The sequence below is a fragment of the Nipponia nippon genome, unplaced genomic scaffold (assembly GCF_047370975.1).
Source record: "Nipponia nippon isolate SJK-2023a ecotype South Korea unplaced genomic scaffold, ASM4737097v1 scaffold_5, whole genome shotgun sequence".
Lineage (NCBI taxonomy): Eukaryota > Metazoa > Chordata > Aves > Pelecaniformes > Threskiornithidae > Nipponia > Nipponia nippon.
Window position 1 is genome coordinate 60,573,434 of NW_028262369.1, and position 12,959 is coordinate 60,586,392.

Here is a 12,959-nt window from a genome sequence, read left to right on the forward strand (position 1 = left end):
CTTCCCATAAAGTTCAAACGCAGGGTAGAAGGGAAGCACTTTTCTGTATATTGTTTTCAGATGATGGCTTAAAGTGTTATTGTGAACAGCCTTCAAATATGCATTTTCCAGCCATTCCTTCATGCCTTAATGCATTTTTGATAAAGGAATGAGTTTAGTATGTATATTACAAATAATGCTCCTTTTAAAGGAAAAAGTTCAAAGCTAGATTGTTTATCAATTTATCTCAGTAAAACTTAATCACCTAAAATGTCCTTAGCCCTGCTTCCTGGCAGGCCTTTCTTATCTCCTTTAGCTTGACTCTGTCTGTGCATTAGCCATTCGAGTCACACCTGTGTTTGAATGTCACTGTGCTTGGTAACCATGTAGCAGATTAGGTCACTAGATGCCTCTGCTTGCAGGCTAGGGACTCTCATGCTATTTGGGTGTCCTTGTTCTTGCAGAAAAACTCTGGAAGGCAGTGGAAGGAAGCCACCATCCCCGGCTACCAGAACTCCTACACCATCTCAGGCCTGAAGCCTGGTGTGATATATGAAGGACAGCTCATCAGTGTTCAGCGGTATGGCCACAAAGAAGTCACCCGCTTTGATTTTACCACAACCAGCACCACAGCAGTGACAAGTAAGTTGAACAGTGGGGCATCCAGAAAAAACCCCTCTTCTTCACCTAAGTCTTTGTTTAACAGTTAAGACAAAAGTAGCGATCGTTAATTAAACCTATTTTTCTCCACTTTTGTAGGCAACACTGTTTCAGGAGAGACGACTCTTCTTCCTCCCGTGGTTGCCACTTCAGAGTCAGTCACTGAAATCACAGCCAACAGCTTTGTTGTCTCCTGGGTTTCTGCTTCTGACACAGTTTCTGGATTCCGTGTTGAGTATGAGCTGAGTGAGGAGGGCGATGAGCCACAGTATCTTGGTGAGACAGTATTTAAGTCTACTAGATCAAAGCATTGCTAACAGTACATTGCTGTTTTCTGTGACAATCAGTATAGCTAGTGTAAATAGTGAGGATCTCGCTATCTGTCAGTATGATTAAATTAGGATATGAGTGGCAGGACTCGCTCAGGTTAAAAGCTCGCTTAGTTCATTGTACTTTCTCCATCAATGGCCGTAAGTTCGTGTTCAAGGAAAAGTATGAGAACAAGGCAAGTATATAGCAATACCACCTCAGAATACTGTCCCAGGATCCTGCAGAGGAAAACTCCCTGAGCCAGAGGTGGTGGATTTGTAATAACTGTGGATAGATATATTTATTGTTTTCAGCTCCATGAATTTGTCCAGTCTTTTTTTCATTTTGAAATAATGTAAATTTACTAGCTTCCACAGCATCCTGAAGCGAGCAGCAGTGCAGGTGAGAAGAGAACCAAATCTGTTTTTCAAACCTGCCTCCTAGCTAATTTCCTTTGCTGTACATTTGTCCTTCTGTCAGAACGGACAGAGAGAAATCTTTCCCAAATGCCCTCTCTTGGCTACTTTTCATCTCATGGATGTCTGTTCCAGTCCGATCTGTCAGTTGTTTTTTTTGGATTGGATCTTGTTCATCTTTGATAATGTGACAACTTAGCTAAATCAGAAAGCTGGTTAAAGGCACTGGACTCAGACCTAGGAGTTGAATCCACTTTTCCAACATCTACTGTAGAGCCTGTGTCACCACACATAATTTCATCTTAATGTCTTTCTCCTGATTTCCTATCTTAACAATGGTAATAGCAATATCTCACAAGGATTTGAGGTTATAATAGCTATTTGGACATGAGTACAACAGAAAAACAACATGAGAAAAAGAACAGTAATCCTCTGACCTATAATTCTCCCTGGACTGTTGCTCCCCTGAACTCACAGACTTGGACTCATGAGCAGAAGTGGCTTATGCTGGGACTGCCAGCACTGTCACCACCTTTCTTGTCTGCACACTGGCTGCCCAGACAGCTGAGCTGTGTTGTGAAGCAGCTCCTGAGCTCATCTGTCTACAGACAGAGGTTTACAGGCAAATTGAAAGGCAATTCCCAGTTTCCCTTAAGATGTTTGGCTTCAGTCTGGCCAGTAAGGAGCTGCTTCATGGGGAATTTCCTACATCTGGCATGTAGGTGGACATCTGGGGGAAAGGACGGGGGAGAGAAGTTCATCAGCCCTCATAATGTCATTCTTCCCCCCTCATGAGTCAGTCTTTCCACATAACCTATTCATGCGAAAATTTTTCCATATATTTCTGTATTGAAAATACAACAGTCAGGGTATGAAATGAGTACTCAGTTAGCTCCAGTGGCTGAATGCCAGCAGTGCGCAGGGGTCTGCTGCTCAGATTGCCCTGCCATATCACACATCAAGCCTTGCTGTCCTAGGTGTTGTCGTCTGCTTGCTGAGTGTGGAGACCTGTCCCAACTCTCCACACAACTTTTCTGATGTGCACTAAAGACACAGTGCAGAACAATTGCTGTTTTATTGCAGGAAGACCATGATTCAGCCCAGATTAGAACAGAGGTCTCAATTATTTCATTTGAAGAGAAAGCAAGAAGATAGAATTGCTAAGGCAATTTTTTCTTTCCTGCCTTCCTTAGATCTTCCAAGCACAGCCACTTCTGTCAACATCCCTGACTTGCTTCCTGGTCGCAAGTATATTGTTAATGTCTATCAGATATCTGAAGAAGGAGAGCAGAATCTGATCCTGTCTACTTCACAGACTACAGGTATGTGTGGGTGGGTGTTGCTGCACTTCGAAAGCTGTTTTTATTGTTTGGTCAATAAATTTTTATTACCTTCTAGCCTCATGCTTGCTGTCCTCCTCTGTTTATTCCCTCAAACAGCTCCTGATGCACCTCCTGATCACACCGTGGAAAGTGTAGATGACACATCAATTGTCATTAGCTGGAGCAGGCCACAGGCTCCAATCACAGGTTTGTCTAATTGGAGTGCACCTATTTTGCCCTATTGGTAGAATCTGAAATCTAGGTAAAAAAGAAAATTAAGTATAACTCTGGGACAGAGGGGGCTAGTGCATAATTCTGCCCAGTCTGAGAGACCAGCTGGAGAGCACATGGGCAGTTTAGCATTTGCTTGGTTTCACTGTCTGAACCAAGCAATTCAGGAGGCTGGATGCAAAACAATTCCTTCTGAATTTGGTTAAATAAAAACAAGCCGTGTGACTTTCTCTTTGTATCTGTCATCCAGACCATCCGATAACAAGCATAAGAATGGTATAGACCCTAAATCCACATGTCAAAGCTCAGAAATACTCTAATCCAAGTCAGATTATGCTTTGTAAGGCATTATGAGTGTGAAATCTGTAGATGGAATATGAGCAAAGGCAAGCCATGGGTCCTACTGAAGTTCAGGACTGTTTTTATGAAACCTCAGTAGGGAGATCAGTTTAGTTCTCATTTCTAGCATTTCTTCTGCTGGCTTACTGATCATGGCTAAGGACTATATATATCTCTGTCTTGCTTTAGGCTACAGAATTATCTACACACCCTCCGTGGAAGGCAGCAGCACAGAGCTTAACCTGCCTGACACTGCAACCTCTGTAACACTCAGTGACTTGATGCCGGGTGTTCAGTACAACATCAGCATCTACGCAGTGGAAGAAAATCAGGAGAGTACTCCTGTCTTCATCCAACAGGAAACCACAGGCGTCCCACACACAGGTAATGGTCAGCATGTTCTGGATATCAGTCACTGAGTTTTCTGTTGGTACATAGAGCCAAATGACAATGCAGGCTTACGTCACTCTAACTAAATGAATCCTTAAATGGACTCAATTCTGGTTTTTGTCATCGTTGTTGTGTTTTTTAAATGTAAATGTCATTGGTATTGACATTCCATAGTAAAGTCATACTCACTTATGAATTGACACAGTCGAGCCACCACTCTGCATTAATAGGGTTATAATTCCTATGGATCAGACTGCAGGCAGGTCAAAAGGTTGGTCTTGCATTGTGTCTACGGAAAGGAGACATCAGAGTTTCCTAAGTTGTCTTAAGGGGATTCTGCTAAGAGATCTTCTTAAGAGCCTGGTAAATCATTTTACCTCAGTAGTCGGCCTGCAGATGTTTAAGGTTATGTACTCAGACACCAGAACACAAATCCAAACCGTTCACCTGACTTCTCCCTCTCCCTTCCAGTCCTAACCATTATTTTCCATTGTGGTTGGTGGGGATGGGAGATTGCTCAGCATTAACTGATGTGCCAGAATAACACCATACGTTCTAAACTTGAGGCACCCACAATTTAAAAAAAAACCCTACTGGTTTCAGGGTTCTTTAAGTATCTAACTGGGCTGAATAGCCAAACCAAAAGAAAGGATAGTGAAAGAATTGTGATCTGATGTGGTAGCAGTGGAATTTGATGGTGCTGCAAGTTGAAAGCACGTGTTTGCATATGGGAATTTACCAGGAATGAACTCAGCTCAATGATTTTATGGTTTGGCATCTGTATCTTCCAAAAATGTGCATTGGTTAACCTTAGGGCAGTATCAGTCCTAATCTGAAGAAACTTAATTTGAACGTAGTAATTCAAGGGTGCAGTACGGTGGACCCAACACAGAGGGAACTGGATTTTGTCTTTGACTACAGTAAGGCCAGATCAGCCCCTGTACTTGTTTAATTATAAAAGTTGGATTTTAAGTTAATTATAGACATTCAGAACATGCCATGGGTTTTGAAAACCCTCTCTTTTAATTTTAAAAGGAGGTTCCTTTTTCCAACCCCTGGAGTATTTCTTTGTCCCCCAAGTTTTTGGTTCTGCATATACTTGAAATTCTGTAGCATATTACATCTGGTCTTTCAGTTTGCTTTCTGTGACAGCAAGATACCTTCTATGACTGAAGGCATGAAATATTTACAACTATGTAGTTACACTTTGAATTGTAGTCTGCTTGAATATTGTCTGGGAATGTGTGTGTAAGGTAAGGTTACCATGACATTTTTAATGTGGTAAATATTCTTGGGCTATCCACTGTTCAATCAAAATTCACTTTTTTCTTCCATGTAAACTTGTAGCTTCTCCTGCTGATTGCGAAGGACTCCCTCTAACACTGTTCTGTCGCTCTGCTTTCAGATGAAGTTCCTTCACCCAAAGATCTGCAGTTTGTGGAGGTTTCTGATATCAAGATCACCATCATGTGGACCCCACCACAGAGCCAAGTCTCTGGCTATCGAGTGGAAGTGATCCCTGTCAATCGCCCTGGCCAACATGGTCAGAGACTGCCTATCACCAGGAGCTCTTTTGCTGAAGTTGTTGACCTGCTCCCAGGAACAACCTATCTCTTTAAGATCTTTGCTGTGAGCCACGGCAGGGAGAGCAAACCTTTGACTGGAGAGCAAACCACCAGTAGGTGTCTTTCCTTCATGCTTTTTTCAGCCTTTTGAAGTGCATATTTCTCTGCCGCTTAGAGAAATATATGAACAGAGTACTTAAAGTGCAACAGTTATAGCCCAGGAGGTATCCCATAACTAGGATGACAGGGCTGGGAATTCATTCACTCAAACAATGATCTCTTCAGCAGATTTATCCTCCTCTAGGGCTTTCCAGTGGGAGTTTAACTCTCATGGCACTTTAAAACAATTTCGTATGGCTGGAATTCAACTTTTTTATTACTGACTGAGAATTGATGGGCCCTGCAGTTCTTTTACAGCACAGATTGAAGCCTGTGATTTTTTTTTTTTTTTTTTTTTTTTTTGAGGATACCGTAGGACAGATTTCAGCATGACTTAGCAGCCTTGCTGAGATTGTTCTGAAAATCCCTATCTCCTTTCTGACAGCTATATACCTATTTGGCTCCACTGTCAGCAGTAGGAGTTCTGCATGCACATGTAAGGACAGGCCTTGTCATTAAAAGGACTGCATTTCAGCTTTGCCAGGTCAGGCCTGGCTTTCCACAGGGTGTCTCACCACCCCAGAAATTTCACTGTTATCCCAGTGAAACCTGGGGAACTGGTTTGCAGCAACCTCAATGGGTTGTTGACAAGAGCCATGGGGAGCGTATATTTTTCAGAAAGGGTCATGCAGGATCTCTCAGAACCTGATTGCTAATGATCTAGTAGCAGTGTAACACATCACCAGCATGAGGCAAGATGACAAGTAAAGTACACAGTCTGCCAGGCATTGCTTTTTGCTTTGCAGAAGTGCAGAGAAGAGAGGAGCAGTGGCTGGGCAAGTTGTAGGCTTTCAGATGGAAGAGGAGGAGTTTAGCATGGGTTCAAGTGGTTAACTCCATTTTTGATCCGAGAGAAGCAGATCAGACAGAACCTGCGATGTGGTTCATTTGAACGGATCCTGTTTATTGGGCAATAGAAGGGTGACTCGGTGTTTGTGGTGTTCTTTGACTGGGTCACATTATTCAAAGGACGAAAATTCAGCTATGCACATCTGCTGCTGTTCTGACACTTTTCAATAAATGAGAGCAACTTTTGGGAATCCAGCCCAACTCTTACAAAGATGAGAGGGAAGGAAAGAAAATGGGATAATCTGTGAATATAGCCATGCTGTTTGAGAAAATAGTATTTACTTACATCCATAAAGTTAGGAGTTGTGAATAGTGCCGCTCCCTCCTACTGTCTCCCTTTATGCAGGGAGGATTGAATCCTTATGTTTATCTTTGACATAGGTGTCATAGGATTTGAGTGTAACATAGATGATGTGAACACCCTCCCTCCTCTTTCAAGTGAGGCTTTCAAAAAGCAAGGATGCGACTTAGGAGTCTGAACTCCCTTAGCAGCATTTAGAACAAGGGCTCAGTTCCCAGTTAGATCTGTAATTTTTTGTGGTTGTTTTCAGAAGCTTTGGCTAGGCGTAGAGCCCATCTGAAAGTCCACACGCAAAGGTGTGTATATTGGAGCACAGGCATGTGATTCGGACAGCACAGGGCTAGTTACAAATGTCTGGAATCATTTTCCATAGGCTATGATCATCCGCTTAACTGGTTTGCCTAAACCACATTTCAGAAAGCATTCACGTAAATTGCATCCTGTAATCGAAAGTCCTGGGAAACAGAAATCATTCAGAGTTCCCAAGGAAAACCCTGCAGCAAAAGTCTCTTCCCACGGTGTAAATGTGATTCTCTTTTTGGCCTTCCGTTAAAAAGCAGTCTACAAATAAACTCTGAGTGTGTGTGTGGCTTTTTAATCTTCCCCTTTTTTCTTTAGTATGGGGAGAGGAAGTGATAAAAGCCTAACAGAGCTGGCAAATTAAATTGTGCAGAAAGGAACTGACTGTAGGCTACAAATCGGAGGAAGATAGAATCCTTGTCAGATGAGACTTAGCACAGATCTAAGTACCAAGAAGAGATAAAGCTGACGCTCAGCCCATGGGTTGGAGATGGGCCTAAGAAGGGTCACACTCATCCTTTGTCTTTTAGGTCTCCCCCATCTTTGGAGGTGGTGGAAGATGGAAGTCTTGACTTCCTTTTCCCTCCCTCCTCAATTGGGGAGAAAACAAAAAGGACAAAAAGCGCTTCCCACTGAATCACTGAGAGAGTGATGAAAACATTTACTTTGATCACAAAAATGTTATTTACCTAAGGGGAGAAAAAAGCATTTGCCATCAAAAAAGAGCATTGATGGAACCTCTCCTCACTGCTCTGAATTTCAACATATAATTGGGGCCTAGAAAAGGTGGGGAAACTTGCTATGTAGACACTATAAACTCTTCGCTGTAGCCAATGCTACCCTGCCTGCTGTGTGGGCAAATTACTTAAGTGTCTTTCCCCCTCGGAGCCTCATCTTGTCTCAGCCAAAGGTAGTGACATCTCTGCTATTCGCTGGACTCCAGTGCAGAGCTGAAGAAGCTGTGTTGCTTCAGCCTCTTGTTTATGTAGTTTTCTGGGTTATCAGTTTCAGCAGCTTCCCAGAGGTAGTGATAAAAAGGGGAGGAAGCCTGATAAAAGCCATTGTGTGAGTCCCATGGGAGAGATGAGCATGCTTAGAATTGTTGTATAGTCAGTTCCATGGTGTGATTATTTTTAAGTAGATCTAGGAACTGGTTTTCTGCAGAAAGTCGCTGACTGTTGTTTATTTTTACATTAAAATGACAAAGTGGGGGTGTTTTGTTTTGGGAAGGGATTTTGAGAGGGCAGGGAGTAGGACTGGGCAAAAGTTTAAAAGAATAAATCTTTTTAACGAAAAAGGGCTAAAGTTAGGTTTCCATGCTTATGCTGACAAGTCTAAACTGATCCGATTTTTAAAAAATGCTCAGCATTCATGAGAAACTGTTGAAATTCCTGAGTGCGGTTGGGTTCATCTGTCTCGCCTCAGCCGTTAGTCTGACTTCCCCGTGGGATGGCACGTATGGCAGTGACCCAAGTCGGTGCAGCCCAGAATGCACAGGTCTGCCTGGCCCAGCATATTATCGGATGGCACTGGGGCATGGATATAGTTATTTCACTTCTATTTCCAACTCTCTCTTTGTCCCCACCTTCTCTCTTCCGTACTGTTACACTTGTGCCTTAAGTGAAAAATACAGGCTCAACAACCTCATTGTACATCCATGTGTTTTGCATGGTAATGGATGTGCTTTGGAAGTAGGGGTGAAGTAGAGATTCAGCTGGAAAATTGATGCATGTTATGCTTTTTCTTCCCCAGAGCTCGATGCCCCCACCAACCTGAGATTTCTCAATACCACGGAGCATTCAGTGTTAGTGTTGTGGACACGGCCCCGTGCTGTGATCACAGGATACCGGCTGACTGCAGGTCCTACAAGAGGAGGTCAACCAAGGACCTACAATGTGGGACCTTCTGCCACCAAGTACCTTCTCAGGAACTTGCAGCCTGGCACTGAGTACACAGTGTATCTTGTGGCTGTTAAAGACGACTTGCAAAGCACCAGAGAGACTGGAGTCTTCACGACTTGTAAGTATAATAGGCACATATTCCTCTTCCCTAATGCCCTGGCCTTTCTTCAAAACTTGTGCTGAAAGTGGCTATTGTGAATTGGTTTACAGAAAAAGCCTTTTGAAGTAGCATTCCAGCAGAACTGCTTGGGAAATATTCCTTGTTCTTCTTTCTGAACTATTTGGCAGGAGAGAGAGAGTTACTTGCATCAAAAAGCTTCTAGTAAAATACATTTCAGCTTTTTGGTGATTCAAAACAAAAGGGAAAACTTACTACTGGTACCTCAGTTTTTGTTTAACTGCATGAAAAAGACATTTAATTTTACTTGATCTTTCCAATTGTTTGGTTTTGGCATGTCAAATCAAGGAAAGCAAACAGCTTCCTTAAAATGGGCAACAAATAATTAGTCCGTTATTTGTATAAAGCTGAAGGCAGTCATTTCTCAAGCCCAACCATACCATCTAAGGCAGCTGAACTGCAGTTACAGAAACTGACACAAACATTGCATTGCATTCTATCCTTTTTTTTTCTTTTTTTTTTTTTTTTTTTTAAATTTCAGTCATCTGTACTTGTGCTGCTGGCTTGGAAGAAATACTAAGCAAATTTTGGGAGGAAAGAGAGTTCTGTAAGAACCCACACATACTTCTAGAAAGAACAAATAGATTCACTGTTTAAATAATGATGAAGCAGTCACATAAACTAGCAAAACTCGGAAGTTGTCCAAGCCCAGAACCACATCCTCTTTTCAAAAGAGAATGTGGTTTCTTTTAGAACAATGTGAAATTCAAATAAGGGTTCAGACTTCTAATCAGAGTAACACTGTTGACCTTGGCAAGGTGCTTTTTGCTGACAGACAGCCTTATCTACGAATATTTCTCAATTAGAATATGACTGGATATCTTAGATGAATCTTACCTTCAAATTCTGGCTTATCTGAACGAAACCAGTTCATTTTAAGACTATAGGTTAATAAACCAAGTCTCTTCATTAATAACAATGCCAATTCAGGTTAAATTCAGTGGAGTTATTTGGACTGATTCTTAGGGTACACAAAGTCTTTGGCTTCTGTGTGATGCTCCTGACAGATATCAATGGGACCACAGATTCCTCAGATTGACTTTGAGCTCCCTTTAACTCTGCTGATTTCAAAAGAGTTGAAGGTGTTGGTGAGGGATGAGATAGTCCTAGCTGGGACAGCTGGATGACAGACAAGAGTGTAGTGTTCTGCTGATTGAATGGCGTTTGGTGGGTGAAGGGAAAAAAGCTGCTTTTTGAGGAACACTTTAGGTATCGTGCCGAAAACAATATTCCCCAAATTCTTGGGGTTGGATGCATAGACAACTTACGAGGCCCAGTTCAATATTTTCATTTTCCTCAGGAACAACAAAAACACTGGCTATGATTAGACCACTTGCATATTGTGTCTATCAAACCCAGCAGCAGACAGAAGTCATCTGTCAGATCGCTCCCAAATCACTGGATTTTCAAAAGTAATATAGTTCAGCATCTCATTACATACCTCTTGCTATTTGGACTGCTATAGGTCTGGTTTTCTAACTGCTTGATGCCATCACAGCAGCTAGACTTCAACTCTGTCAATTCACTTCACAGATCAGCCTGTTGGCTCTGTTCCTCCTTTTAACACAGAAGTGACTGAGACTTCTATTGTCATCACCTGGACACCTGCCCCAAGGATTGGTTTCAAGGTAGGAGAAACTGAAGTCCCATATTTCTTTTTCCTCTTGTATCGTTGTGATAGGGAGGACAGATTAAAGCTGTTTACTGTGGACTGCAGTGAAGATAGTAGCACAAAGGAAAGAGGTGCAAAAGACATGCTGCTTACAGGGTGCAGGTCTAGGTCACAGAGGTCAATGCAAGCATGTCCTCTAGGCTTCAGGTCAAGTTCATGAGTGGGACATCTAAAACGCAAGTTACAGGATTAACGGTTGGCGTTCAGCATAAGGGCCCATGATACTCATGTTGGATGATAAGTCAGGATGCTGGTAGCTGGGATAGGAGTATTTGAGATGATAAAGCAAACTTTGCTGCTTCTCTGCAGCTGGGTGTGCGCCCAAGCCAAGGTGGAGAGGCTCCTCGGGAGGTCATCTCTGATTCTGGCAGCATCGTGATATCTGGCCTGACCCCTGGAGTGGAGTACACCTACAGCCTCACAGTCCTGATGGACGGCCAGGAGAGAGAGACTCCAATCATCAGGAGAGTGATTACACGTACGACACATTTGCTTTTCCACAATCATTCCTTCTTCCACTTGCTTCCCCTGTGCTCCCCAGATCAATCACTGTCTTCTGGGAGTCAGTTCTAGTCTTTTCCTCCTGTTGTGGTCTGGGAGGGGTTTTTCTTTTTGATGCATAGGTGACAGTAGCACTAGCTCATGCAATGCAGGGTCACAACTTCAGGAGAATACTTTTAGCTGATCCTGAAGGGTGAGGATATAATGTGGGGAGAAGGGATGCTGAGGGAGCTAGCATGATTCTCAGTGCCGTAAATGACCCATCTGTCTGAACGCTTGCAGCATTGTCTCCACCAACCAACCTGCGCCTGGAGCCCAATCCTGATACTGGAATCCTGGTAGTCTCTTGGGATAGAAGCACAACTCCAGGTAACTACAGGAGCTCACTCTTATGCTCGAACCTCCTGCTTTATCAGAATGCTAATGTTTGTTCTGTGGTGCCTTGCAGTTCATTAGGAGCTTGACAGGAAGCTTGCTGTTGAGTCATTTAAGGAAAAATGAACATGTTTCTAGATATATTCAAGGATATAATTCACAGCTAAGTATAGGTTGCCATAGGACTCTTTATGATTTACATTCCATGTAATACGCTATTTTGGAGTATGAATGTGTTTAAATATTTCAGCTGGTTTAGGTATTTGAAGGATTTCTTCAGATATCCCCAGTGGTTTAAAAAAAGTCCAAGGGAAGGAAAGCAAAATGGACTAAAACATTCATGTCATTGAGAGTAAGGGGGAAGATCTGAAAGTGTTCAAGATGAACTCTTCTCCAACAATAGCTGATGGGAGCTATATAATTGACTTCTGTAAAACAAGGATTGAAAGCTTTTGAAAACCCCACTCTCAGTCAGTAGGTGGATCTTTTCTTGACGTGTTATGAGATTTTCAGTTTGGTAAGGTCTCAAAGGGAACTGAAACTATGCTGTGAGAGGCTGCCTCCTGGGAAGCTCGTTTTGGGGCACTTGACAAAGTAACCTCTTGCCTGCTGGGCTCAGGGTGGCAAAATCACTTGTAAAATGTCACGTTTGCTTCAGTTGTTTATACTGAGTCCTGATGTAAATCAATACAGCATGAGATTACTGCATACTGGTATATCTGTATTTCAGGCATCAGTGGGTACCGAGTGACCACGGCTCCTACCAATGGGCAGCAGGGCTCTACCTTGGAGGAAGTAGTAGGTGCAGATCAGACCACTTGCACCTTTGAAAACCTAAACCCTGGTGTGGAGTACAATGTCAGCGTTTACTCGGTCAAGGACGACCAGGAGAGTATCCCCATCTCCGAAACCATCACACAAGGTAATGAAAAGATGAGCAGTTAGCAGTAGCAGTTTTAGCTACTTAAAGCCAAATTGCTGAGCCTAAGAGCTCTACATTGCAGAACTCCTATTAGTCTGATGGCAGAGGGCTTAGACTTAGAAGCAGGAGAGCCATGTGCCAGCATGTGACAGCAGTTTTTATACCCATGTACTAATCTGCATGGGCAGCCTACGTTGTCTGTCAACAGGGTGGTGGTAAAGAGATGGATCTGTTGCATCAGTACACTAAGCAGAAGAGCAACAGAGATTTAACTTAGCCCTGCAGTGCCCCGGCATCTGGAGCACAGCTGGTGGGAATGGGAAGTCGGTGAAGAGAGGTATGAGTGGGAAGCGAACACAAGAGAAATTTTGGCAGCAATAGTGGCAGAAGATCACTTCAGCACAATGGAGAGGAAAGCCAAGATTGAAAGGTCAATCACTGTAACACTTCTGGGACACGAAGTGGTGTGTGCCACCTCACATTACATGCTGAGATGACTGCAGAAACTACCTTTGTAGCCACAGTAGCAAAATTAATATGCATCTCCCCAAATGGTTTCATTTAATTTTCCTTTGTGAGGGCTTGCTTTG

General features: G+C 42.9%; 1 protein-coding gene across 5 annotated transcripts in view; it reads left to right on the top strand.

Annotated features, from left to right (window-relative positions):
* The window catches only part of FN1 (fibronectin 1), a 54,688-nt gene that overhangs the window by 19,279 nt on the left and 22,450 nt on the right, over window positions 1-12,959 (top strand). For all 5 annotated transcript variants that reach the window (XM_087731104.1, XM_087731106.1, XM_087731107.1 and 2 more), the window contains exons 14-24: window positions 444-621; window positions 739-915; window positions 2,558-2,686; window positions 2,804-2,893; window positions 3,446-3,640; window positions 5,052-5,324; window positions 8,573-8,839; window positions 10,433-10,527; window positions 10,881-11,049; window positions 11,355-11,441; window positions 12,178-12,369. In XM_087731104.1, the coding sequence (XP_087587230.1) occupies window positions 444-621; window positions 739-915; window positions 2,558-2,686; window positions 2,804-2,893; window positions 3,446-3,640; window positions 5,052-5,324; window positions 8,573-8,839; window positions 10,433-10,527; window positions 10,881-11,049; window positions 11,355-11,441; window positions 12,178-12,369 (1,852 nt within the window). The remainder of the gene's footprint in view (window positions 1-443; window positions 622-738; window positions 916-2,557; window positions 2,687-2,803; window positions 2,894-3,445; window positions 3,641-5,051; window positions 5,325-8,572; window positions 8,840-10,432; window positions 10,528-10,880; window positions 11,050-11,354; window positions 11,442-12,177; window positions 12,370-12,959) is intronic.